Source organism: Peromyscus leucopus, chromosome 7 (assembly GCF_004664715.2).
Source record: "Peromyscus leucopus breed LL Stock chromosome 7, UCI_PerLeu_2.1, whole genome shotgun sequence".
Lineage (NCBI taxonomy): Eukaryota > Metazoa > Chordata > Mammalia > Rodentia > Cricetidae > Peromyscus > Peromyscus leucopus.
In genome coordinates, this window is record NC_051069.1 from 114,581,132 (window position 1) to 114,605,286 (window position 24,155).

Consider the following 24,155-nt stretch of genomic DNA (forward strand, 5'->3'; position numbering starts at 1 on the left):
CCTCATGGTTTGCTCAGTTTGTTTTCTTTCTTTCTTTGTTGTTTTTGTTTTTCAAGACAGGGTTTCTCAGTATAACAGCTCTGGTTGTCCTGGAACTTACTATGTAGACCAGACTGACCTTGAACTTGAGATCCACCTGGTTCTGCCTCCTGAGTGCTGAGATTAAAGGCTTGGGCCACCACCGCCCAGCTCAGTTTGTTTTCTTATATACCCAAGGACCACCTAACTAGGGTTAGCACCCATCACAGTGGGCTGGGCCCTTCCACATAAACATTAATCAAGAAAATGCTCCCCAAGCTTGCCTACAGGCCAATCTTATGGAGGCATTTTCTCAGTTGAGGTTCTTTCCTCTCAGATGACTCTGGCTTGTGTCAAGGTGACAAAAAATTAGCCAGCATGGGGCTGGAGAGATGGCTCAGTGTTTAAGAGTGCTAGCTGCTCTTCCAGAGGACCCAGGTTCAATCCTCAGAACCCACATGGCAGCTCACAACCATCTGTAACTCCAGTTCTAGGGAGTCTGGTACCCTCACATTGGCACCGATGCACATAAAAAATAAATAATTTTTTTTTTTTTTCGAGACAGGGTTTCTCTGTAGTTTTGGTGCCTGTCCTGGATCTCACTCTGTAGACCAGGCTGGCCTCGAACTCAGAGAGATCCGCCTGGCTCTGTCTCCTGAGTGCTGGCATTAAAGGAATGTGTGACTGCCACTGGCATAAATAAATATTTTTAAAAAGAAGATGTAAAGTCATAAAGAAACAATATTAAAAAAAATTAGCTAGCACAACTTAGAACTCACTTTGTAGCTCAGGCTAGCCCAGCCTAAGAAACTAGGACTACAGACCTATACTATCAGGCCTAGCAAGAAGATATTTTTAAAAAAGAAAGTTTGAGGATTTTTTTTTTTATTCTTAAAAGCATTTATTTAGTGTGTCTGGATGCATGAGTACACATGTATAATGTATGCCCATGGAGATCAGAAGGCAACTTATGGAAGTCAATTCTCTCCTTCCACAATGTGGGTTCCAGGGACTAAACTGAGGTCCTCAGGGATGGTGGCAAGTACTTCCAGCCCAAGAAGAGCCTGTTCTTTTTAAAACAGTCTCATGTAGTCTAGGCTAACCTTCAACTTCTGATCCTCCTGCCTCCACATTCCCCAATGCTGGGATTACAGGGGTACACTGCCACACCTGATGTCATGCAGGACCAGTGTGCAAACCAGGGGCTTTGTGCACAGTAGGCAAGCACGTCATCAACTGTGCAGCACCCCATGCCCAGGAAAGACTTTAATGTAGATTTAAGCAAGGGCATTTACTTCAAGACAGGTGAGAGACTTAAGGATGTTATTATACCTAATGCGGGTGCAGGTTTCTCAGGGGAGCAGCTGGACTCTGCTTATCCCACAACTTGCCCCAAGTGATTCATTCAGCTCAGTTACTCGTCCATGAATCCACGCCTATGCCTCTTGAGAGGTTTTGCCCATGAGCACTTGGGGGTACTTCCCTGTTGTCTCTGCACCAAATGCTACCTGAGAGGCTAGACCCCAGCTTTCCACATATCAGATGAGGCAACTACATGACTTAACGAGACCCACACACATAGGGGTAGGCAGGAATGGATTCTGAGTCAGACTGTACACAGCAGACAGGAGAGTGACAGGCCAGCCTACCTGAGCAAAATATTGATACAGACTCCTAAGAAGCATACACTGTGTTTACTAAATTCATAACTTGGGCCAAAGGCAAGTACAGAAACAGATGTTTCTGCAATAAAAACAGCAGATGGGCCAATAAAAAGCCCTAGAAATCTCATACAAATTAAGAGTCAAGTCACCACAATAGAAGGGCTGTATCTATAGAGTACACAATGAAAAAAGCACATATGTATAGTCTCAGAAAAACATGGTTCACTGGGTGGCAGTAGTGCACATCTTTAATCCCAGCACTCGGGAGGCAGAGCCAGGAGCATCTCTGGGAGTTCGAGGCCAGCCTGGTCTACAGAGTGATATCCAGGACAGGCACCAAAACTACACAGAGAAACCCTGACTGGAAAAATCAAAATGAAAGAAAGAAAAACATGGATCACTCTATGATTAGTTTAAAAAAAAAAAGTCCTAAAACAAGACAAAAAAAAAGTTAAAAAGTAAGGCATAGTTTCGTACCCTTTAATCCTAGTACTCAGGAGGCAGAAGCAGATAGATCTCTGAGACCAGCCTGGTCTACATAGTGAGTTCCAGGCCAGCCAAGGCTATATAGTGAGACCCTGTCTCAAAACAAAGCAAAACAAAACAAAACAAAAACAACCAACCGAACAAAAATATTAAGAAAGAAAAGTTGGCCGGATCTCTGTGAGTTTGAGGCCAGCCTGGTCTACAGAGCTAGTTCTAGGACAGTTCGGACTGTTAAACAGAGAAACCCTGTCTCTAAAAACAAACAAACAAATTAAAAAAAAAAAAAAAAGATAAGAAAAGAAAAATAGAAAAAGAAGAGTTGAGGGTGCAAGTTAGTAACATCAGCCTCCCAAGAGGTTAAGACAGGGAGATTCCAAATTCAAGGCTTTCTTGAGTGACAAAGTAAATGAGTTGTAAGTTTAAGGCCAGCTTGGTCACACAGCAATCAAAACACAAACCAAACTGTAAACAGTCTGGGACAGTATGCAGCCCAGCGACAGAATACTTGCTCACATGTGTGAGGTTCTGAATGCCAAGGCCAGTACCAAAACAAAACAAAGTAACTGCAGCCCAAAAAAACACCTTGTAAGGAGCATTATTTATGAGAGTACAATATGGAAACAACCTAAAAGTCTGAAAGAGGAATGAATGCTTTTGTGATTTTTCCATACCTAGGATTGTGGTACAACCTCCTGAAACAATGTTTACAGAGCACTGTAAGACCAGCACAGGCATATGCTTACAGATGTGGAAAATAAAAATTCCCAGTTGGATCTCCATGGCTGGGGATGTAGCTCAGTGGTAAAGGCCTTGCTTAATACTAATGAGGCCTTGGGTTGGATCCCCAGAGTTACAGGCAGAGAGCAGGGGTGTGGGTGGGAGGGAAGAAAGGAGGGAGGGGGAGAGAGAGATTGATTCCTGTTTTTGGTTTGTTTTGTCAACTTGACACAAACCAGAGTTACCTAGGAAGAGGAACCTCAGCTGAGAAAATGCCTTCATCAGCTTGGCCTGGGGGAGCGCCAGCATACTGCGGGCTGGTGGTCCTCAGTTATGCCAGTACCAGCATTCCTCCATTGTCTCTGCTCCAGTTAAGGACTCCAGCGTCCTGCCTGGCTTCCCTCAGTGACAGATGTGCCCTGAGAGCTGTACACTGAAAGAAACCCTTTCCTCCCCAAGTTGCTTTTGGTCACGGTGTTTTATCACAATAGAAACGCTTGCTCAAGCCTGATGATCAGAGTTCAAGTCCCAAAACCCACAGTGGAAGGAACGAACTAACACAGCTGTCTTCTGACCTCCACATGTGAGCACCACCCCGCCCCCCCCCATACACACCCACACTTAGGGACGAGCCCCCTGGAATACCGTCGAGGGAGTTTCTTGACTAAGTTAACCGAGGTGGGAAAACGCACTCTTTCAGAGAGTAGTGGGGCTGGACACCTGCTGCTCTGCTCCTGCAGAAGACGGGGGTTCAGTTCCAGTACCCACCCTCTTTAGCAGCTCACAGCCATTACATGGAACTCCAGTTCTGGGGCGGAGGTGGGGAGTGGGGGGGGTCTGAGGCTATCTTTTGGCCCCTGCTGGTCACACACACACACACACACACACACACACACACACACACACACACACACACACAGTTAAAATCCAGGAAAGCTTTAAAAGCGGGCGGCACCACTCCCCGGTCTTGAGTCTTACACTACGTGAGAAGAGAAAGTCCGCAATCAGGAATGCGTTGTTCTCTTCCTGACTAGGAACAACGGTGAGCGGGGATGAGCCCTTTCCCTCCCGTTGCTTCAGTTAGGGGACTTGGTCACAGAAACAAGGAAAACAACTAATACAGTTACTAAACAAAGGGTCTCACTGTGACTTTCATACATATACATCATCATACCTTGTTATGTCACCCTGCTTTCCTCCATGACTCTCCCCATAATGTCTTACTTCTTACTATAATCTCTGTGTGTGTGTGTGTGTGCACATGCACACGTATGATGTACTCATCCGTGCATGCACATGTCGAGACCAGACGTCAATCCAACTGTCTCTGTAATTCTCTGCCTACCTTTTGACACAGGGTCTCTCAATGAACCTGGAGCTCTCTGATTAGGATAGGCTGGCTGTCTAGAAACTTCGTGGGATCTGCCTGTCTCTACACCCAGACTCACGCCACTTTATCCAGCTTTTTCACACGAGCTTGGGATGCAAATTCAGGTCCAAACTCTTGCACGAGTACTTTACCTACTGAGCATCTGACCCATCTTACAGTGCAGTTGTTTTTTTATTTCTTTGTGGTGTTGAAAATTGAGCCAAGAGCCTTGGGCATGGTGGGCAAACATCCTACCACTGAGCCCAGAAAGAGGCCAGTCAAGTTGGAATAATCCAGTATGAATTAATAAGGACGTGGATTTGGTCCTGGAGACCATTCTGTCTAAGCCTGGGTCATGACCGAGCACTGCCCCAGGTGGTTAACGAGGTCAGGAAGGAGGAAGCATTACCTCTTTCGCTGCTCCAGCTCCCAGTCCAGACGTGCCAAGGTCTGTTGGTGAGGGTCTCCCATGGTGATTTCGGCCTTGCTGATGTTGGGTGGAGCCTCTGTATAAAATTCCTCTAAACTGACCAGATCGATTTCTTCATGCTTTGACCTATATGCAAAAACTAAGTTATCGGGCAGCCATTTTCAGGACCCCAAATCGTGGCTTCGCGGGGCAGTTGTTCTACTAACCCCTAGGCAGCCCAGCCTATAGCTACCTGAGATCATGGAATTCCCTCAGCAAACGCTCAGTGACAGACACTTCAGTATGACGAGAGGCTATTAGTGACATACCACAAGGTCATTTGCCCATGCTGCCCAACCTATTTACCTCTGAATTAGCTGAAGGCTTGAGAAGGATGCTTAATGAATTTACAGATGTCTCCTGGCTGAACAGGAGATATACGGCTAAGAGACTCAGGATCACCATAGCCTAGGCTTATGCAGTCACGGTGAAACCAAGACATGACATGTCACTCTGGAAGAACAAACCTAAGAATCTACACCTAACTTTAAGACATTTCTTTTCTTCCTTTTTTTTTTTTTTCCAGAGCTGAGGACCAAACTCAGGGCCTTGCGCTTGCATAGCAAGCGCTCTACTACTGAGCTAAATCCTCACATTTCATGAATAAGTATAAGAAGAGAAAAGGCCAGACTGGCAGGACTGGATGTGGGAAAAAATCTAGAGGCTTTAATTCTGCTTGTTTATAGATATCCTTACAAAAGAAAAGCCTGGTTCTCTGCTGGGTTAATGGAGCTGAGTGCTCAGGTCCCAGAGAAATAAGCATCAGCGCCACCACACACTAAAGAGAACCATGCCAAGCGGTGAGGGCACATACTTGTAATCCCAGCACTCAGGAGGCAGAGGCAGGTAAATCTCTGTGAATTCCAGGCTAGCCTGGGCTACAGAAGTAATTTCTAGGACAGTCAGGGCTACACAGAGAAACCCTGTCTAGAAAAACCAAAAAATAAATAAATAAGAACCTATTACACGCTATCCTCACCTCATCTAGTTCTTAAGAGATGAGGATTTTGGGACGGGCGGTGGTGGCGCAGGCCTTTAATCCCAGCACTCGGGAGGCAGAGGCAGGCAGATCTCTGTGAGTTCAAGGCCAGCCTGGGCTACCCCAGGAAAGGCGCAAAACTACACAGAGAAACCCTGTCTCGAAAAACAAAAAAAAAAATTTAAAAAAAAAAAAGAGAGATGAGGATTTTATCTCCATTTAAAAATTACTACTTATTATTATATAATTTAGCTATGCTTTATTTTAAAAAAATTTTCTTGTTTGTTTTTGATTTTTCAAGACAGTTTCTCTGTGTAACCCTGGATGTCCTGGAACTCACCCTGTAGACCAGGCTTACCTCAAACTCAGGGAGCCCTCTGCCTCCCGAGTGCTGGGATTAAAGGCATGTGCCACCACTGTCTGGCTCTTTTTCCATTTTTCAAATGTGTCCAAGATCATACAGTTAGTGAGAGGCAGAAGCTGGATGCTAACTCCAGAGCCCATGATCCTTCTCTGTAGCTACCTGCCCGAGTTCCACTATATTATGAGTTTGCCAATTTCTATCTAAGCAATGATTATAGAGTAGGGCATCACATTCTTTCATGTTATTTTTGTACATTTTCAACTGTCATAGTATCAAAAATAGCACTGGAGAGGGAGATGCTGACCAACAGGTACATTATTTTTTCAAGTATTAGGGCAAGTAGGTACTGGTATTTTCTAGCACAGTAGGTGAATATAATAATAATAATACTTGTTGAGGAGAAAGAATTGCTTTTAACAAGTGCTGAGCCCAAAATGCAAAAGGGTCAGAGAGGCTTTCACAGTTCTTTATGTAGTTTGGAAGGACTGTTTGAGCTTCTCCTGCTCTAAGTAATCTACTGACCCTTTCCCCCACCCTGCAGTCTTCCAGGCTGCTGATGCTCCTATACAGGGATGGCTCACACTGGACTATGCCAGAACAAGCAGCACCACATGCGTGCCAAAGCCCTGTCCTCGCAAACTCACTTGAACTCCAGACATTTGGTGATCTCCTTCTGCAGGTGCATCACTTCGTAGAGCAGGTTCTGAAGCTGCAGGTGGTAGGCATCAACTTTCTGCTTGGCCTGAAGGAAGACGAGGTGAGCAGGGCAATTTGGGGTGGGACTGAGCATCAGCAAAGTCAGAGAAGGGGTGAAGGGTCGGTTAAAGAGAGGACAGAGAGGAGGGATGAGAAGTCACCTCTACCTCATGGGTCTGATCTCTTCCTTTCTTTAGCCGGATATGGGCTAATCGGTTAAGCTTCTTTAGAGTCATGAAATGCACACAGCTCTGGATCCTTCGCTCTTCAATTTCCATGGCCTGTGCACAGAGGAAATGGTGAAGATCACCAACAGACGACAGCTCGGTATCCTTCAGACCCTAGGCGCTGCCAAACCAACCCCAGCATCCAGGGCCATAAACGGACTCCACGGACTGCACAGGGAGCCTGGGACAGTCAGAAATGACTAAGGCCATGCAGGATGACACATGCCTTTAACCTCAGCACTCAGAAGGCAGGGGCAAGAGTTCAGTGCTAGGCTGGTCTACACGGAGTTTCAAAGACGAAGGAATGTAGGAAGGGAGGGAGGAAGGGAGGAGGGAAGGAGGGAGGGAGGGAGGGAGGGAGGGAGGGAGGGAGGGAGGAAGGAAGGAAGGAAGGAAGGAAGGAAGGAAGGAAGGAAGGAAGGAAGGAAGGAAAAACCAAATGCAACCAGTTCGCATAATACCACCTACAACTACTGATCTTATGGAGACCCTCACCACAGCAATGCCATACCATAAAATTTGGCTTCTATAAATAATTTAAATGACAGTAATAAAAATAATAGCTATAAAACTTGGTTATAATAATAGAGCTATAGAGCCGGGCGGTGGTGGCGCACGCCTTTAATCCCAGCACTCGGGAGGCAGAGCCAGGCGGATCTCTGTGAGTTCGAGGCCAGCCTGGGCTACCAAGTGAGTTCCAGGAAAGGCGCAAAGCTACACAGAGAAACCCTGTCTCGAAAAAAAAAAAAAAAAAAAACAAAACAAAACAAAAAAAATAATAGAGCTATAGAATGTAACAATCTTAAATATTGGTCAACATACATGAAAATAAATAAGACTTATGGGAAAAAGTGAATTCTTTAACTCACCCATCTAGTCTTTAGACAAACTATTTAGTTTTATATCTGCCTGACTAATTCATTTAACATCCATGATAATTTCATTTTGGGCCCTGTGATTTACTTGCACATACTTCTCAATACTTAGCAAAATGCCTGACATGTAAAAAATATTAAGTCGATAATATCAAAGTCATAGAAAAAAGTTACCTTGTACTTTCAATACTATAATGGGAGATTGAGTTGCTATAACAAATTATAACAAAAGAGTAGGCAGATCTCTGGATCCTCCAGACCCCAACCCTAATCATGTGGGACAGAGGACAAGATCAGGAAGAAACTCATGACCACAAGAGGAGCCCCAGTTGTACAGACACACCAGGCGGGGCATGTAGCCTTTCTCCTCACCACATCCTTGCTGCCCTTGCTCTTCAGGTCCTGGATCTCGGCCATCAACCTTTGCAGCTCCTGGCAAGTGTACTTGTACAGCTCATAGTCTCTGCCAGGGTCCCGCAGGTCAACCTCAGCCTCCTCACTGTAGTATTTGCCTTCCTGTGGAGGAAAGAAGAGAGGTCCTGGGTAGATGGTCAAGTCTCCTTGCCAGGATCACAAACAATAAGAATGAGAACCTCCGTTATGTAAGAACATTACAATTGCCTGTGTGAGACCAGTCTGGTCTCCATCGTGATTCCAGGCCAACTGGGACTACACAATGAGATACTGTTTCACAAAACAGAACATTATAAGGAAATCCCAAATCAGGCCATTTATGGAATTAGTCCCTCTTTTTTTTTTTTTGGTTTTTCGAGGCAGGGTTTCTCTTTGTAACAGCCCTGGCCATCCTGGAATTCACTCTGTAGACCAGGTTGGTCAATAATTTTTTTTTTATTGGTTTTTTTTTTTTTTTTTTTTGGTTTTTCGAGACAGGGTTTCTCTGTGTAGCTTTGCGCCTTTCCTGGGACTCACTTGGTAGTCCAGGCTGGCTTCGAACTCACAGAGATCCACCTGGCTCTGCCTCCCGAGTGCTGGGATTAAAGGCGTGCGCCACCATCGCCCGGCTTTTTATTGGTTTTTTGAGACAGGGTTTCTCTGCGTAGTTTTGCACCTTTCCTGGAACTCACTTGGTAGCCCAGGCTGGCCTTGAACTCACAGCGATCCGCCTGGCTCTGCCTCCCGAGTGCTGGGATTAAAGGCTTGCGCCACCACCGCCCGGCCAATAATTTACTTTTAATATTTTTTTTTTTAAAGATTTATTTATTTATTATGTATACATTGTTCTGTCTATACATATCCCCACAGGCCAGAAGAGGGCACCAGATCTCATTACAGATGGTTGTGAGCCACCATGTGGTTGCTGGGAATTGAACTCAGGACCTTTGGAAGAGCAAGCAGTGCTCTTAACCTCTGAGCCATCTCTCCAGCCCTTATTTTTTTTTTTTTTTTTTTTTTTTTTTGGTTTTTCGAGACAGGGTTTCTCTGTGTAGCTTTGCGCCTTTTCCTGGAACTCACTTGGTAGCCCAGGCTGGCCTCGAACTCACAAAGATCTGCCTGCCTCTGCCTCCCGAGTGCCGGGCGGTGGTGGCGCACGCCTTTAATTCCAGCCCTTATTTTTAATATTTTAAAATTATGTATATGTGTGTATCTGAGAGTGGTTATGTGCATGTGGAAGCCAAAGGCAGTGGCCACTCTGGGAGCTGGAGCTACAGGTGATTTTACCCACCAAACACAGGTACTAGGAGCTTAATTTAGGTCCTCTATAAGAGGACTTAATTGAGTTCTTCATTGCTGAGGTATTTCTCCAGCCTCTACAATGTTTCTCTTGTTTTCAAAATAGAAACCTCTGTCGCTTTTTGATTACAGAGTAATGCATGCCTGATGTCAAGAATTTAGAAAAGAGGAATATCAAAAACAAAGTAAAACACGACCTGTGGGTCAGCATGATGACCTGAGTTCTGGATTGACATCACTGAAGAGACAACTCCTACAGCTGTCCTGACTGTTACTACACGTTTGCCATGGCACACAAGTGCCACATACCCTAGATACATACCACACATCTTCTTAATTGCCTGTTACTTCACATCTCAGCCCAAAACAACTTCACTGGGAATACAGTGGATTTTTAATTTATTTTCAAACAAGATAGGACCACATTGTCCATGCTGATCAAGGAAATTTCTCATCCAAATAAACATAGACGTTTGCCTCAATAAATAAGGTAATGAGTGGCCAAGGAAGATACCCAATATCAACTGGGAGCCTGCAGACACAAACACACCATGTGTGCATACACACACATACATGTGCACCCACACACATGTGAACATAAATACACATACAAAAAGTTAAACAGCACTATTAGCCAGGGATTGTGGCATATTCCTATAATCACAGCACTTGGAAGGTTGAGGCAGGACAATGTTGACTTCAAGTCAGCTTAGACTATATATAGCACAAGACCTAAAAACAAACAATGCTGTGATCAGTGGGAAGAAAAAAATCTTGCCAGGCAGTGGTGGTGCACGCCTTTAATCCCAGCACTCGGGAGGCAGAGGCAAGTGGATCTCTGTGAGTTCGAGGCCAGCCTGGGCTACAGAGTGAGTTCCAGGAAAGGCGCAAAGCTACACAGAAAAACCCTGTCTCAAACCGCTCCCCCCACCCCAAAACAAATCCTACATTCTAAGTCATGGATCATCTTGATAGATTCCAGGACAGAGAAATAGATCAAAGGAATAGAAAATCCCACTGACGACAAGCATTCCTTGGCCACAGAAGTTCTGTGGCAACATGATTCTGGTACCAAGAATGAAATCTCTCGGGAGCTCTAGAGCTGTGCAGTTAGTGCCAGTCTTAGGACAACAGGGAAGCTGGGAACAGAATGCTGGAACATGCTTTATGTGCAGACACTAACCATATCCGATGGGCTGGCACCTGCTGTGAACGCTCATCTTTTGTCCAATCATGGGAATTCAAGTCACCTGGTCTGGACACGAGACCCTGAGCTCCTGCACACTCACGAGCAGTTATTTGGCCACAGTCCAGCAGCACGGAACCCTGGCTAATCTCACCTGCTCAGCGTCAGTTCGGTTCCGTTTCCCCTCAGTTGGGGTTCCGTCACTTCGGATCACCTTGGGTTTCCTTTTTTTGCTGGATTCTGATGATGACATTGCTGTTCTTCCAGGTCAGAGAGCTATTAAGAAGAGAAAGCGTTTAAAGATTTCCCAGAGGAGCTGGACAGATGGCTCCGCGTTTAGGAGCACTGTGGCTTTTCCAGAGGACCCAGGTTCGACTCCCAGAACCCACCTGACAGTCCATAACCATCTAGAACTATGGTTCCAGGGCACCCTATGCCCTCTGACCTCGACAAATACCAAGGGCATACATGGTGCACAGATATACATGTTGGCAAAACATATACACTTAAAAATAATAATTTAAAAATACATTGTATGATGACAGCATAAAATCTGCAGGCAAATGGATGGAACTAGAAAATATCATCCTGAGTGAGGTAACCCAGACCCAGAAGGACAAACATGGTATGTACTCACTCATAAGTGGATACTTGATATAAAGCAAAGAACAATCAGACTGCAACCCACAGATCCAGGGAGGCTAGTGGGGGGGCCCTAGGATGACTGTGGCTTAGAATAAGTTTTTGTTTTACTCAATCACTGGGCAAACATCAGTGAAACATTTCACTATTAGGATAAGAATTTGTACTATATCAAGCTGATGATAGAAAAAAATAAAATTAAAAAAAAAATACATTGTATGAAATTTTCAAAGATGGCTCAGCAGTTAAGAGCACTGGCTGCTTTTCCAAAGGACTCAGGTTCAATTCCCAGTACCCAAATGGCAGCTCACAACTGTCTGTAACTCCAGTTCCAATGGATCTGACACCCTCACACAGATGTGCATGCAGGAAAAGCACCAATGCACATAATATTAAAATAAATAAATAATTTTAAAAAAGAGGAGAAAAAGAAATGTCAGTGAAAGAGCTTTTTTTTTTTTTTTAAAGATTTATTTATTATATGTACAGTGTTCTGTCAGCATGCATGCCTGCACACCAGAAGAGGGCACCAGATCTCATTACAGATGGTTGTGAGCCACCATGTGGTTGCTGGGAATTGAACTCAGGACCTCTGGAAGAGAAGCCAGTGCTCTTAACCAGTGAGCCACCTCTCCAGCCCAAGAGCTGATTCTTTTTTTTGTTTTTTTAATAAAGATTTATTTATTTATTAGGTATACAGTGTTCTGCCTGTAGTCAGAGAGGGCACCAGATCTCATTACAGATGGTTGTGAGCCACCATGTGGTTGCTGGGAATTGAACTCAGGGCCTCTGCAAGAGCAGCCAGTGTCCTTAATCAATGAGCCATCTCTCCAGCCCCAGCTGATGCTTAACAAAGACAAACCAGATAGCCAAACTAATCAAGAGAGAGAGAGGACCTGAATTAATTGACATTAGAACTAAAAACAGGATGTCCCATGTATTCTAAAAAAATTCAGAGGCTCATTAGGGAAAACTTCAAAAGACAAAAAGGATTTCCCAGAGTCAGGGGTTGGAAAGATGGCTCAACAGTTAAGAGCAGGTACTGTTTTGCAGAGGACCTGAGTTCAGTTCCCACGTTTGGTAGCTCACAACCATCATAATAAAAATAAACAAAACTTTAAGATTTTCCAGAATTGCCAAGCAGTGGTGACTCACACCTTTAATCCCAGCAGGGATTTAATTGGGAGAGAAAGGCAGGCGGATCTCTGTGAATTCGAGGCCAGCCTGGTCTACAGAGCAGATGCCAAGACAGCCAAGACTGTTACTCACAGAAACCCTCTCTCTTGAAAAACCACACACACACACACACACACACACACACACACACACACACACACACACCAGATTTTCCAGAATTAAGCTGGGCATGATAGTGCATACCTTTAATCTCAGCACCCAAGAGGCAGAAGCAGGAAGATCTCTGTGAGTTTGAGGCCAGGGCAGACAAGTTACATGGAGACCCTGTCTCAAACAGACAAACCAACAAGATTTTCCAGAATTTGACTTGGAAACCTTCCTGCCTCAGCCTCACCAGTGCTGAGATTATACGCGTGAGTGACCATGCTGTGCTATCCCTTTTCAATTAAAAAAAAAAAATTGGTGTAATGATGAACACCTTTAATCCCAGCACTCCGGGGGTGGGGAACAGAGGCAGGTGGATCTTTGTGAGAACAGCCTAGTCTCAAAAAATGAAAATCACAAAGAACAATTTTGATTGCTTGCCCACACACAATAAAAACACTTTGGAGGTAGCGGCTGGAAGATGAGAAGTTCAAGATCATCCTTTGCTACATAGGGGGTTAAAGGTCAGCATGGACTACATAATAAAATCTTGTCTCCAAGGAAAAAATGGAGGGAGGATGGGCTGAGACCGGCACATCAGTAGTCACAACACTTGAGAGACTGAGGTAGAAGGATGTTCTGAATGTGGAACCAACAGGGGGAGCTCCCAGCCAGAATGGACGATAGTGACTGCATTTAAAAGCTTCATTAAAACAGGGCAGGCGGTGCCTCTTCTCACTGCCCAAGCCTCTGCAGTGTAACTTCAATATATATGTGTGTATGTATGTGTATATATATATATATATATATATATATATATGTGTGTGTGTGTGTGTGTGTGTGTGTGTGTGTGTGTGTGTATACGTATTTGTATATATTATACACATATAAAATTATATATATAATTTTCTTTTTCTTAAAAATAAGTAAGATATTTAATGAAACAAACGAAGTCAGGCCAGCTAGCTAGGAAACAGAGGGGACATCAGAAAGAAAAGCCAAGTCTCCTTCCACTCCAAACGTCCACACTTCACGCTCTCAGCCTTGATGCACCCGCAGTAAATGCACTACTTTTTATTCACTACGACTCGAGTCTTATGCGGCGCGTTAAGTGGACAGAGCGTGTGTCTCTCCGAGGGCTTCGGGCGGCTGCGAGTGACAGTTAATCAAGTGGCGGGCTCATCTGACAAAAGCCACAAAGGTGGCACCGGAAACCACACACACACACACACACACACACACACACGAAGGGACCACACGCGGGGTGCTATCACTCACACACACACACACACACACACACACACACACTCACACACTCACACACACGAAGGGACCACACGCGGGGTGCTATCGCTAGCCCTGCCATCAGCACAGTCCGGAGACTACAAGGATGCTGCTCCGGTTAGTTCCCGGGAGAGGAAAACAGCCACGAGCCCTGGGGGAAGGCGACAGGTGAGCACCCCAGCCCGGGGAATTCGCGTGGTTGCGGTCCGCACCTCAGACCCCGCGCGCCCGGCGCCACCAGCAACCCCAGCCCGCATCACCCTATCCCCGCTCACCACAATGGATCTCACGCCTTCCAGCCCCGCAGCCACTTCCGGCTCGCGACCATAGAGAAGCGGAAGAAAAGAGCTACTGGCCGGAAGTGAGACACCAAGGCCGGATGCAGCTCGGGAAGCAAGGAAGGGGCGTGTACGCGGCTGGGCGACCTTTCTGATCGAAAACTGGGGAGCTGCTGCGATGAGGACCAAAAGCTTGTGCTCCGTTCCCCTTCACCAACGCGAAATCAGTGGGCCCTCTGCCGAGTCACTTGAATTTGTGGTATGCTCAAGAAAGCAAAAGAGGGTCGCTGTGCCTTAGTTTGGACCCTAGTGGATTTGCCTCCTGACTTTATGTTGCACTAGCTGGCCTTGAACACTGTAGATCAGGCTGATCTCTAACTCACTGACATCCACCTGCCACATTGGAATGTGTCACCATGCCCGTCCGACTCCAACTTGACTTTTGGGATTTGTTTGTTTTTCTTTCTTTCTTTTGAGACAGGGTTTCTCTGTGTAATTTTGGTGCCTGTCCTGGATCTTGCTCTGTAGACCAGGCTGGCCTCGAACTCACAAAGATCCACCTGGCTCTGCCTCCCGAGTGCTGGGATTAAAGGCGTGCGCCACTACCGCCTGCCTAACTTAACGCTATCAGTTACTACACCAAAGGTGCAGCACTAAATTAGTAGGGACATAATCCCATATCACACGTGTTTCCCCTTCACATAAGTGCATCACTGTTTCTCCATGACAAAACTGTTTCCCAAAGATCAAAAATCGCTATTCTAATGCAGTATTTGAAAACGTCAGGTGAGTCGGGCAGTGGTGGCGCAAGCCTTTTATCCCAGCACTAGGGAGGCAGAGGCAAGCGGATCTCTGTGAGTCCGGAGCCAGCCTGGGCTACAAACCGAGTTCCAGGACAGGCGCAAAGCTACACAGAGAAACCCTGTCTCAAAAAAAAAATAAAATAAAATAAAGAAAACGTCAGATACTTCTGGAGTAAATCCTGCTTGTTTGGGGCTTGAAATGTGTATGAATACCTGGTTGCACAGAAACAGTTCCTTCTCTTGCCCTGGGGTGAAGATGAAGATGTCTTCCCTAAGAGATCAAGGGCGCCGCAGTACCCCTCAGCAGACTGAAAACTGCCCTGCCTGAGCCAACAGCTGAGAGTCCTTGCAGATGAAGACACCACCACAACTTACAGCAAATATTTAATTTGGTCCCATCAACTATCCCAGTCCATCTTCCTGCTATGGTAGCAAAACCATGCTAAGCAGGGGTTCATGAGGTATGGGGGTCATTGAGGAGACCCCAGGATCACTGAACCCACTCCACAGGCCTGGTGGTTCTGCAATATGAGGGTCTGGCTGGCAGAATGTCAAGGTGGGAAGAAGGAATTCAAGACGGGAATATAGGCCTCAGCCTGTATTTTTGCTTGTAGGAAGGAGGAAGTGCAGAAGAGCTGGAACACATATTCAAGTTTCAACCGCATTATGCAGGAAAAAGTGGCTAAGCCGCTCTTCGGGTCCCCTCCCTAAGGTCTCCTGCCATCTCTGTTCTATCTTCCAATTCTGTGGTGTTCCAGCTTCTTCTGGGTTCCTGCTTCAAGTCTGATTCATGTATCCAAATCCTTCTCCCTCCCATCCATTCTCAGCCCTTCTGAGTAGAATTCTGGGCCTCCTCCTGACTTTGATGACTTCAGGGATTATGGCAGTCCCAGGTTTTTAAGGCTCAGACTTGCTTTTTCAATAGAGACCAGAGATTTCCTGGAGGCCATACCTGGTCTGATACCTCTTCATACCCCACCTCTTAACTACTTACTTATCATGCTACCTGGGGGGAAACTGAGCCATGTCCACAGTGTTAGCTGGGGACATGATGGCCTGGAGATGAGGAGTCTCAGGGAAATGTGTGACTGTTTAAAAGGCTGCTAGTCTTCATTTGGGAAATTAAAAACTTCTGGCCTGGGAGAGTGGAGGGACAGGTATAGACAGAACTCTAAGTTCTCAGAAAACATCATCCTTTCCAAGCCGAACACAGCCCATCAGAATTCTTCCAGAGCTAAGAGACAACTATGCCAGCAGGCCTAGGAGCCCCTCTGTTCCAGGTTACTCCAGAGGAGAAAGGGAGGCGGTGGAGACAGTGCCAGCCTCACTGGAGAGGAGAGATCTTCAGAGGGATCATGATTCGTGACTCCATGTGTCGAACCAAGGGGACTGTGGAGAGAGAAGCAGAGGTTACAGAGCTGGCCAAGTACACTTGGTTCCTGACCAAAAACACAAAACCTGTGATGGGAAGAAGTCCCTGCTGTCAGCTGAGAAAGGCTTATAAGACAGGATTTAGGTGGTAATGAGCTAAATATTTTACAATTTTTGTTCATTTTCTAGGTATGTGAAAAGAAACTAGCACAGGGCTAGAGAGGCAGCTCGGTGGCAGAGCACCTGCCTAGTGTGTGGAACTCCGGATTCTGTCCTCGCTTCCAAAGCACCCAAAACCCACTAAGCCTAATAATATAAAAGCAAGGACAGATTAAGGACAACATAGGAAGATAGGAAGAAAAATAATTCTAAGGCCAGAGGTGTGGTTCTGTGATGAGGTGAATGTTGATTAGTATGTGTGAGGTCTTAGATTCGATCCCCAGCATCAAAAACAGCAAACAAAAATAAAGAGAACTATAATGGTCTACACTGGCATGGTAAGAACTTAAGGGTTGAGGTTTGATTCAGTGTGACTGCCCCTCATTCAGCTAGGGAGGCCATGCCCATGGGGGTAGGAATGTCAAGAGAAAGTCCTCAGGAGGTAAGTTCTTTTTAAGGATTTTATCTATCTTTCTAACAATATTTATAAGTCTATGTGTGGGTATATGCACATGAGTACAGTGCCCATGGAGGTCAGAAGAAAGTGTCAGAGCTGCTAGGGTGGGAATTACAGGCAGCTGTGAGCCTCCCAAGCTGGGTACAGGGAACTGAACTTGGATCCTCTCTAAGAACAGTATGGAAGTTTAGCCACTGAGCCATCTCTCCAGCCCAGAGTTTAGATTCTTGCTTCCTGTGCTTAACTTGTGTAGACAAATCTCCACAAGCCTAGTTCCCACAAGGTTGGGAGAAGCTAACTAGGCATTTCTATTGTGTCCAGTGGATGCCAGCACTGTCCGCTGGGACCACACTTGGCATCACAGGGCTCATGCACCTACCTCAGCAGACATACCATTGCCCACACCAAGTAGCCATGTGGAAGATTAACTGTAAACTCCTCAAGGTCGGGGACAGAATCTTGTTTATTTATAGGCCTGCACTACCCACCCACCACAGTTTCACAGAGTGAAGACTCAGTCATTATCTGCTGACTCTAGGTCTCTAGCAGTGGCGACACTTTGAGGAAAAAGTTGCTCAAAAAATTTGCTGCAGGTTTTGATGGTAGATAGGGCAAAGCATTCCACGCATAAACTCTCAATGCCCTCCCTGCAGCAGAGACAGGAAGCAGCAGCTTCTGTGAGGTGCAGAGCTGACTCCGGGGCACATCTCACATAGGGATCACCTGCCTGTGTGAGTCTTAAAGCCTCAGGATGGATTGTATCATGTGGACTGTGCATCACATGACAAAGCCCCACTAACGCATGCTGTGGGACGGTCTATATGTCAAATTGCTCTGATTGGTCAATAAATAAAACACTGGTTGGCCAGTGGCCAGGCAGGAAGTAGGTGGGACAAGGAGAGAGGAGAATTCTGGGAAGCAGAAGGCTGAGGCGGAGAGACACTGCAGCCGCCGCCATGACCAGCAGCATATGAGGATGCCGGTAAGCCACCAGCCACGTGGCAAGGTATATATTTATGGAAATGGATTAATTTAAGCTATAAGAACAGTTAGCAAGAAGCCTGCCACGGCCATACAGTTTGTATGCAATATAAGTCTCTGTGTTTACTTGGTTGGGTCTGAGCGGCTGTGGGACTGGCGGGTGACAAAGATTTGTCCTGACTGTGGGCAAGGCAGGAAAACTCTAGCTACAAATGGTGCCCAACGAGAGGGCAAGAGTTTCCACCTAAAACCTGAGAAAAGATTCTAAAATGGAGCTAAAAACAGCTTCCTAATTGTCTCTCTCAAATGAGCAGCAGCTGCCGGTTTGAGCTACTGGCGGGTTCCTAGCGTGTGAGCTCGGTCTGCAGTATGGCGGGAATGAGGCCTCTGCAAGTGGCACATTAAGCTGCATGGTGGATTTAGCCTTTGCTAGTAGAAAACAAAAAGAGGTTTCTGGGCTACACGCTGCTTTGATAAGAAGCATAGACCCACTATTTCTGAGAGTTGATGGCTCCCAGAGCTGGCGGAAAACGGACCACCGCCATGTTGGGAAGCTGAAGTGGGCGGAGCCAGCAGCCACAGTGCTAAGAAGGCTGCAGTTTAAAGCAATAGGCTCAAGGTAATATAAAACATAAGCCACATAAAGATGGCTACCACACAGAGAATCTGGATTATGTTCTCTTTGATATTTGTAACTGAAGAAAAACATTTGATTACAAAAGCTGTTGAGTTATGCCAAAATGTATATTTTTAAAGGTACCTTGACTTCAAAATGTGGATGTAAGGATATGTTGCTTTGGAAAGGAGGCTCTGCTTTTGTTTCTACAGAAAGCCAGAGGCTATGGATTTGTTCCAGATTAAGATACATCAGGTTTGACCAGCCAAGACCACCTGAAAGGTCTCCGATGACACCATGGCCCAGATGATCCAACATCCAGAATCGTTTCAAGTCACGGACTACTCCATGATCCTAAAATTTTCTTTGTGTCCCCATAAGATACAGCGCCCCCCTCCAGCAGGAAGTAGTAAGAGAAGCTACGCCCAAATTCCCAAATATACCAAGCTGACTTTGGAGATGTGTAAAAGTTAAAACCTTCCTTTTAAAAAAAAAAGAAAGGGGAAGTGCTGTGGGACGGTCTATATGTCAAATTGCTCTGATTGGTCAATAAATAAAACACTGGTTGGCCAGTGGCCAGGCAGGAAGTAGGTGGGACAAGGAGAGAGGAGAATTCTGGGAAGCAGAAGGCTGAGGCGGAGAGACACTGCAGCCGCCGCCATGACCAGCAGCATATGAGGATGCCGGTAAGCCACCAGCCACGTGGCAAGGTATATATTTATGGAAATGGATTAATTTAAGCTATAAGAACAGTTAGCAAGAAGCCTGCCACGGCCATACAGTTTGTATGCAATATAAGTCTCTGTGTTTACTTGGTTGGGTCTGAGCGGCTGTGGGACTGGCGGGTGACAAAGATTTGTCCTGACTGTGGGCAAGGCAGGAAAACTCTAGCTACAAACGCATGTCAAAGTAAGTTCCCACTTGGGCCCAGCGGCACATGCCTGCAATCCCAGCAACTTGGAAGACTGAGGGGGAAAGGTCCACCAGGATGAGCTTGGGCAGTAGGGCATGGCACTAGTTCAAATGGGGGTGGGGACCAAACAAACAAGACAGTGCGTCCCTACACTAGAGGCAGTCAAGTGATGCCAGCTGGCCTGGCAGAGACCTGCGGCCTCGGGTCTCCCAGCGGACCACTTGCAAAGGCACCAGTGACCTGCAGAGGAGACACCCACCTGTATAGTAGACATTTTCATCCCAGCCCCTCTTCCTCCAGGCTGCATTTCGAGTCTCCTCCCGAGACTGCAGATCTTTGTAGGCTGTGAGAAAGGCAGAGGCTCATTCCTCAGAGAATCGGATCCCTGCCTCAGCACAAAGACCCTCCCATTGCCCAAACCCTGCCCTACTATCTCTTCGTCCCCAGATGGCTCCTTAGACTGTCAGCAAACGCTGCTGTCAACAGCATTGGGTCACACATGTTAAAATGAATGACTCCCACGGGGCAGCAGTGGCGCACACATGCACAAAGGCCCTGTGGTAGGGATTAAGGGTTTTGAAACATATATTTCCAGTCTCAAGCTCTCCTGTGGGGAGCAGCTGTATCTTACAATGTTTATTGCATTTATTTATTCAGGGTGAGGAGTATGTGGAGGTCAGAAGGTAATTTGCAGGAGTCAGATCACTCCGGCCATGTGGATCCTGGGAATCAAACTCAGGTTGTCAGGCTTGGTGGCAAGTGCTGACTGGACCAACACCGGCATACTAAATATAACTCTCCCAGAGGCCACAATTATACCCCAATCCCATGACTTAGCTCCTCCCCTAGACCTCCTTGTCTGAGAACAGGACACACAGCTGCTCAGGGAAGAGTCTGAATGCTCTCCTTACCCTCTCCTTTCTCCTCCAGCAATTCACTCTCAGTCCCATCAATTCGATGTTTAGACCAATGAATCTGTCTGAGCACACCACTGCCACTACCTGAAGCCGGCCCATGCCCACCTGCCTGCACTAATGTAAGCATCTTCCCATGCCCAGTTTCCAACCTTGCGTCCCTACCAGGCACAGAACTGATACGCTGCTGCTGCTGCCTCTCCTACCACATCCATGATAAACCCCAGCTCATTCCCACGGCCTTCGAGGCCCAGCCTGATCTGATGGCTGGCCTCCTCCATCCATCCATCCTGTCTACCACGCTCTTCCCGTTCCCTCCATGCCCGCCTCCTTTCCACTCATCGAAGGCCTCCTCACATGCTGTTCTGTCTGCTTGCGACTTCCTCCAGCAATCCCTAGCCGGCTTCCTCACCCTTCAGCTCAGGTCTCGGTATTGTACCCTTCAGAGGGGCCTTGTCTATCCAAGCCACTAAGGTCCCTTGCTTCTTTCTGCTGTCTTCCCCTGCCTGGTCTCCCACAGCATCTGTCATGTGAAATTGAGTCCTTTTGCTAGTTTGTCTGAGGGTGCATCTCCCTCTGCTAGGATGTGAGAGCAACAGGAACACAGATGCATCCACGCGTTTTGTGAGGTGACGGGACAAACAGGGTCTCCTGGAGTGCCTCCAACCTACCCCATAGGTGGTGCACCACGTAGAGCTCTCCTATTTGTGAAAAGAAGCCTCCCACTGCTTCCTGGTTCTCTTGACGGTACTTGATGGCTCGAGCCCTGGAGATAGCAGAGAACATGAGGCAGAGGCCCAGGCAATGGTCCCCTAGGGTGTCCCAGGCTGATTCTCTGGCCACATTTTATGGGTGGGGTCAAAGTGGGGTCCAGGGGACGGATTCTGGAGGTGTAGCTGCTAGCTGGTTGGCAGCACTTTCCTCTACAGAATTGGCACTGTTCAGATGGATCCTTGTCTGAGATCTGCGAGGTGCAGAGCGTGCTGGGTTCCCTGTAACACGCCCTAAGGAAGCCCACTGAGAACCTGGTGGGGCAGGACAGCAGGGACCCAACCGAGTGCCACTACTTACCAGTTGTTTCCCCACTCAATCATGGTTCCTGGCTGGAAGAGATCCAGAGGGAGGAGGAAGTGAGCACCACCTTGGACTCCCAACATCGTAAGGGTAGGGATGGGAAACCAGCCTTCCCCAGAGCCAGGGGCTCACTCATGGGCCCTGACTCACACCTGGTGTGCAGCGATGCGCAGGAAATGCACATCCCTCTGCTCTGAGCATACCAGGAGGGAGGAGCATCAGACACTCCTAACCAGAGCTCTGGCAAAGCAACAGAACAGCGGGGGAAGACAGAAGGCAAGAGGGCTCGGTTGGCAGCCAGGTACCTTGAGCTTGTATGTCCTCAGCTCATAGATGTGGGGGCCAGCTCTGGGCTGTGGCTCATTCCAGAAGCTGAACTCCAGAAGCAACTGGTTTCTCCGGGACAGCAGCATCTTGCTCCGTTCCTTCCGGAACTCCAGGTACTCCTGAAGGCAGAGCATTGCAGGCACAGTAGCCAGGAGCTTTATGCTACCCTGTCAGTGTGCTCTGTGGGTGGCAGAGGAATCTCCCACACTCCCCTCCACACAGGGCTGGGCTGGAAGCAACATGCACACAGGATGCTGGGATACCTTGTTGTTTTTTAGCTTGTTCATGCAGTCCATGAGGGCTGGATAGCCACCTGAGAACCGCCATAGGTGCACTGTTGGGGACAGGGATACAGGTCAAGGAGCTACCGGGAGTCTGCCTGAGCAACCACCACCAAGGCTGGACTGTGTGTGTGTGGCAGTAGAGTGGGGGGGTCTCCTAGTCCCCTGGTCTTGGTGAGGAGTACCACGGGGTAGAGGGATGACGTTAGATGCAAGCCCAGTACAAGCCCAGGAGACCACTAGCTCTGCTCTGCTTGGTAGCCTTTGACCCCTCAAGGACTCAATGTCCTCATCCACAAAACTCCAACATTCCTAAAATCGCAGCAACAAGAGGATCAGATGAGGATGGGGGTAGCTACTGATAAAACACGTGCTTGGCATGCAGAAGGACCTGGGTTTCATCTATAGCATCACAAACAAAATCAAACAAAAGATGATCTGAGTGTCTTCCTGCTGTGGGATGGTCTGTATGTCAAATGTGTTGCTCTGATTGGTCAATAAATAAAACACTGATTGGCCAGTAGCCAGGCAGGAAGTATAGGTGGGACGAATAGGGAAGAGAATTGAGAGAACAGGAAGGCAGAGAGAGACACTGCCAGCCGCTGCCATGACAAGCTGCATGTGAAGATGCCAATAAGCCACGTGTCAAGGTATAGATTTATAGAAATGGATTAATTTAAGATGTAGGAACTAGATAGCTAGAAGCCTGAGCCATTAGGCCAAACAGTTTAAATACTATACGTCTGTGTGTTTATTTTATAAGTGGGCTGTCAGACTGCTGGGGCTTGGCAGGACCCAGAGAGAAAACTCTCCAGCTACATCTTCCACCCTAGGGACACCAGCAGACACAGGGATAAACAGAACACTCCAAGAGGGCTGATGCTGTAGCTCACTGGTAGAGCATTTGTCTAATAGCAGGAGACCCCAGGTTCCATCTCTAGCACTGCAAAAAAAACCAACCAAACGATTACAAGAGAGTTCCAAGGCAGTGACTGTAAGAAAAATAAATAAGTAAAACCTGCAGCTATGTATGGAGACAGGGATGTGTAGTTCCAGCCGCTTGGGAAGCTGATGCAGGATGATGCCTTGAGCTAATGTCTGGGTAACAGAGGGAGACCCAACCTTATGAAGGAAGGAAGCAGACTGGGAATGTAGCTTAGCTGGTAGCCTGCACAAAGCCCTGAGTTCAAAATCCCCAACATTACATAAAACTGGGCTGGTGACATACATTTGTGTGGAGACAGGAGGATCAGAAGGTTCAAGGCCAGCCTGAGCTGTGGAAGACTCTGCCTCAAAAAAAAAAAGGGGGGGGGGAGGAAAAACAAACTAAGGGCTGGGATACTGGGATACTCCAGCATGTGGTCAGGGGCAGAAGGATACATACAGGGATGCCAATATACACATGATCTCCTCGTGGATACTCAAGACTGATTATAGAGACCCCTTGGTCCTCCAATGAGAGGCCAGCCTCATTCTCACTGAGAACTCTTTGTAACATTAGATTTTCCCCCAACCATAGTCTCTGCTGGCTTCAATAGGAGCCCCTCCAAAATTCATGCCCTGCCAGAAACATGCTATGTGACCTTGTTTGGAAACAGGGTCTCTGTAGATAACTGAGTTAAGACTATATACTGGATAAACCTTCAGTCCAGTCTGGTGCCCTTATCAGAGGAGAGATGTATACAAAGGGAATACCCTGTGACTCAGAAGACAGAGCTCAGACTGATGTGCCCACATGCCAAAGAATGCCAGGGGTTCCTAACAGCCGGAAGTTGCAAGAGGCAGGAAGGACGCTCCCTGAGCCTCAGAGGAAGCCCAGACTGAGCTAGTACCTTGATTTCTGCCTCTGGCTGCCGAAGTTGAAGGATGCACTTCCGTTCTGGAGTCTGTAGTAGTTTATGGCAGCCCTGGGTAGCTAACCTGAGTCCCAGTAAGCAAAGCATGAGCTAATGTGAGAGAACATGTACTTAGCATATGCGAGGCGTAGGTCAATCAACAGCAAAGCAGAGGAAAAGAGGGAGGGGGAGGGAGG

The 24,155-nt window shown here is 47.0% G+C and overlaps 2 protein-coding genes across 3 annotated transcripts in view; both read right to left on the reverse strand.

Annotated features, from left to right (window-relative positions):
* Positions 1-14,321, reverse strand: part of Thoc5 (THO complex 5) — a 34,807-nt gene extending 20,486 nt beyond the window's left edge. For both annotated transcript variants that reach the window (XM_028870636.2, XM_028870635.2), the window contains exons 1-6: positions 14,225-14,321; positions 10,897-11,018; positions 8,237-8,380; positions 6,930-7,043; positions 6,711-6,808; positions 4,664-4,810 (exon numbers count right to left, since the gene is read on the reverse strand). In XM_028870636.2, coding sequence (XP_028726469.1) covers positions 4,664-4,810; positions 6,711-6,808; positions 6,930-7,043; positions 8,237-8,380; positions 10,897-10,995 — 602 coding nt within the window. In that variant the 5' untranslated portion in view covers positions 10,996-11,018; positions 14,225-14,321. The remainder of the gene's footprint in view (positions 1-4,663; positions 4,811-6,710; positions 6,809-6,929; positions 7,044-8,236; positions 8,381-10,896; positions 11,019-14,224) is intronic.
* A 1,080-nt stretch (positions 14,322-15,401) lies between these two features.
* The window catches only part of Nipsnap1 (nipsnap homolog 1), a 29,544-nt gene continuing 20,790 nt past the window's right edge, over positions 15,402-24,155 (reverse strand). The window contains exons 5-10 of the mRNA XM_028870637.2: positions 22,106-22,176; positions 21,821-21,961; positions 21,513-21,544; positions 21,113-21,207; positions 19,787-19,870; positions 15,402-16,419 (exon numbers count right to left, since the gene is read on the reverse strand). Coding sequence (XP_028726470.1) covers positions 16,355-16,419; positions 19,787-19,870; positions 21,113-21,207; positions 21,513-21,544; positions 21,821-21,961; positions 22,106-22,176 — 488 coding nt within the window. The 3' untranslated portion in view covers positions 15,402-16,354. The remainder of the gene's footprint in view (positions 16,420-19,786; positions 19,871-21,112; positions 21,208-21,512; positions 21,545-21,820; positions 21,962-22,105; positions 22,177-24,155) is intronic.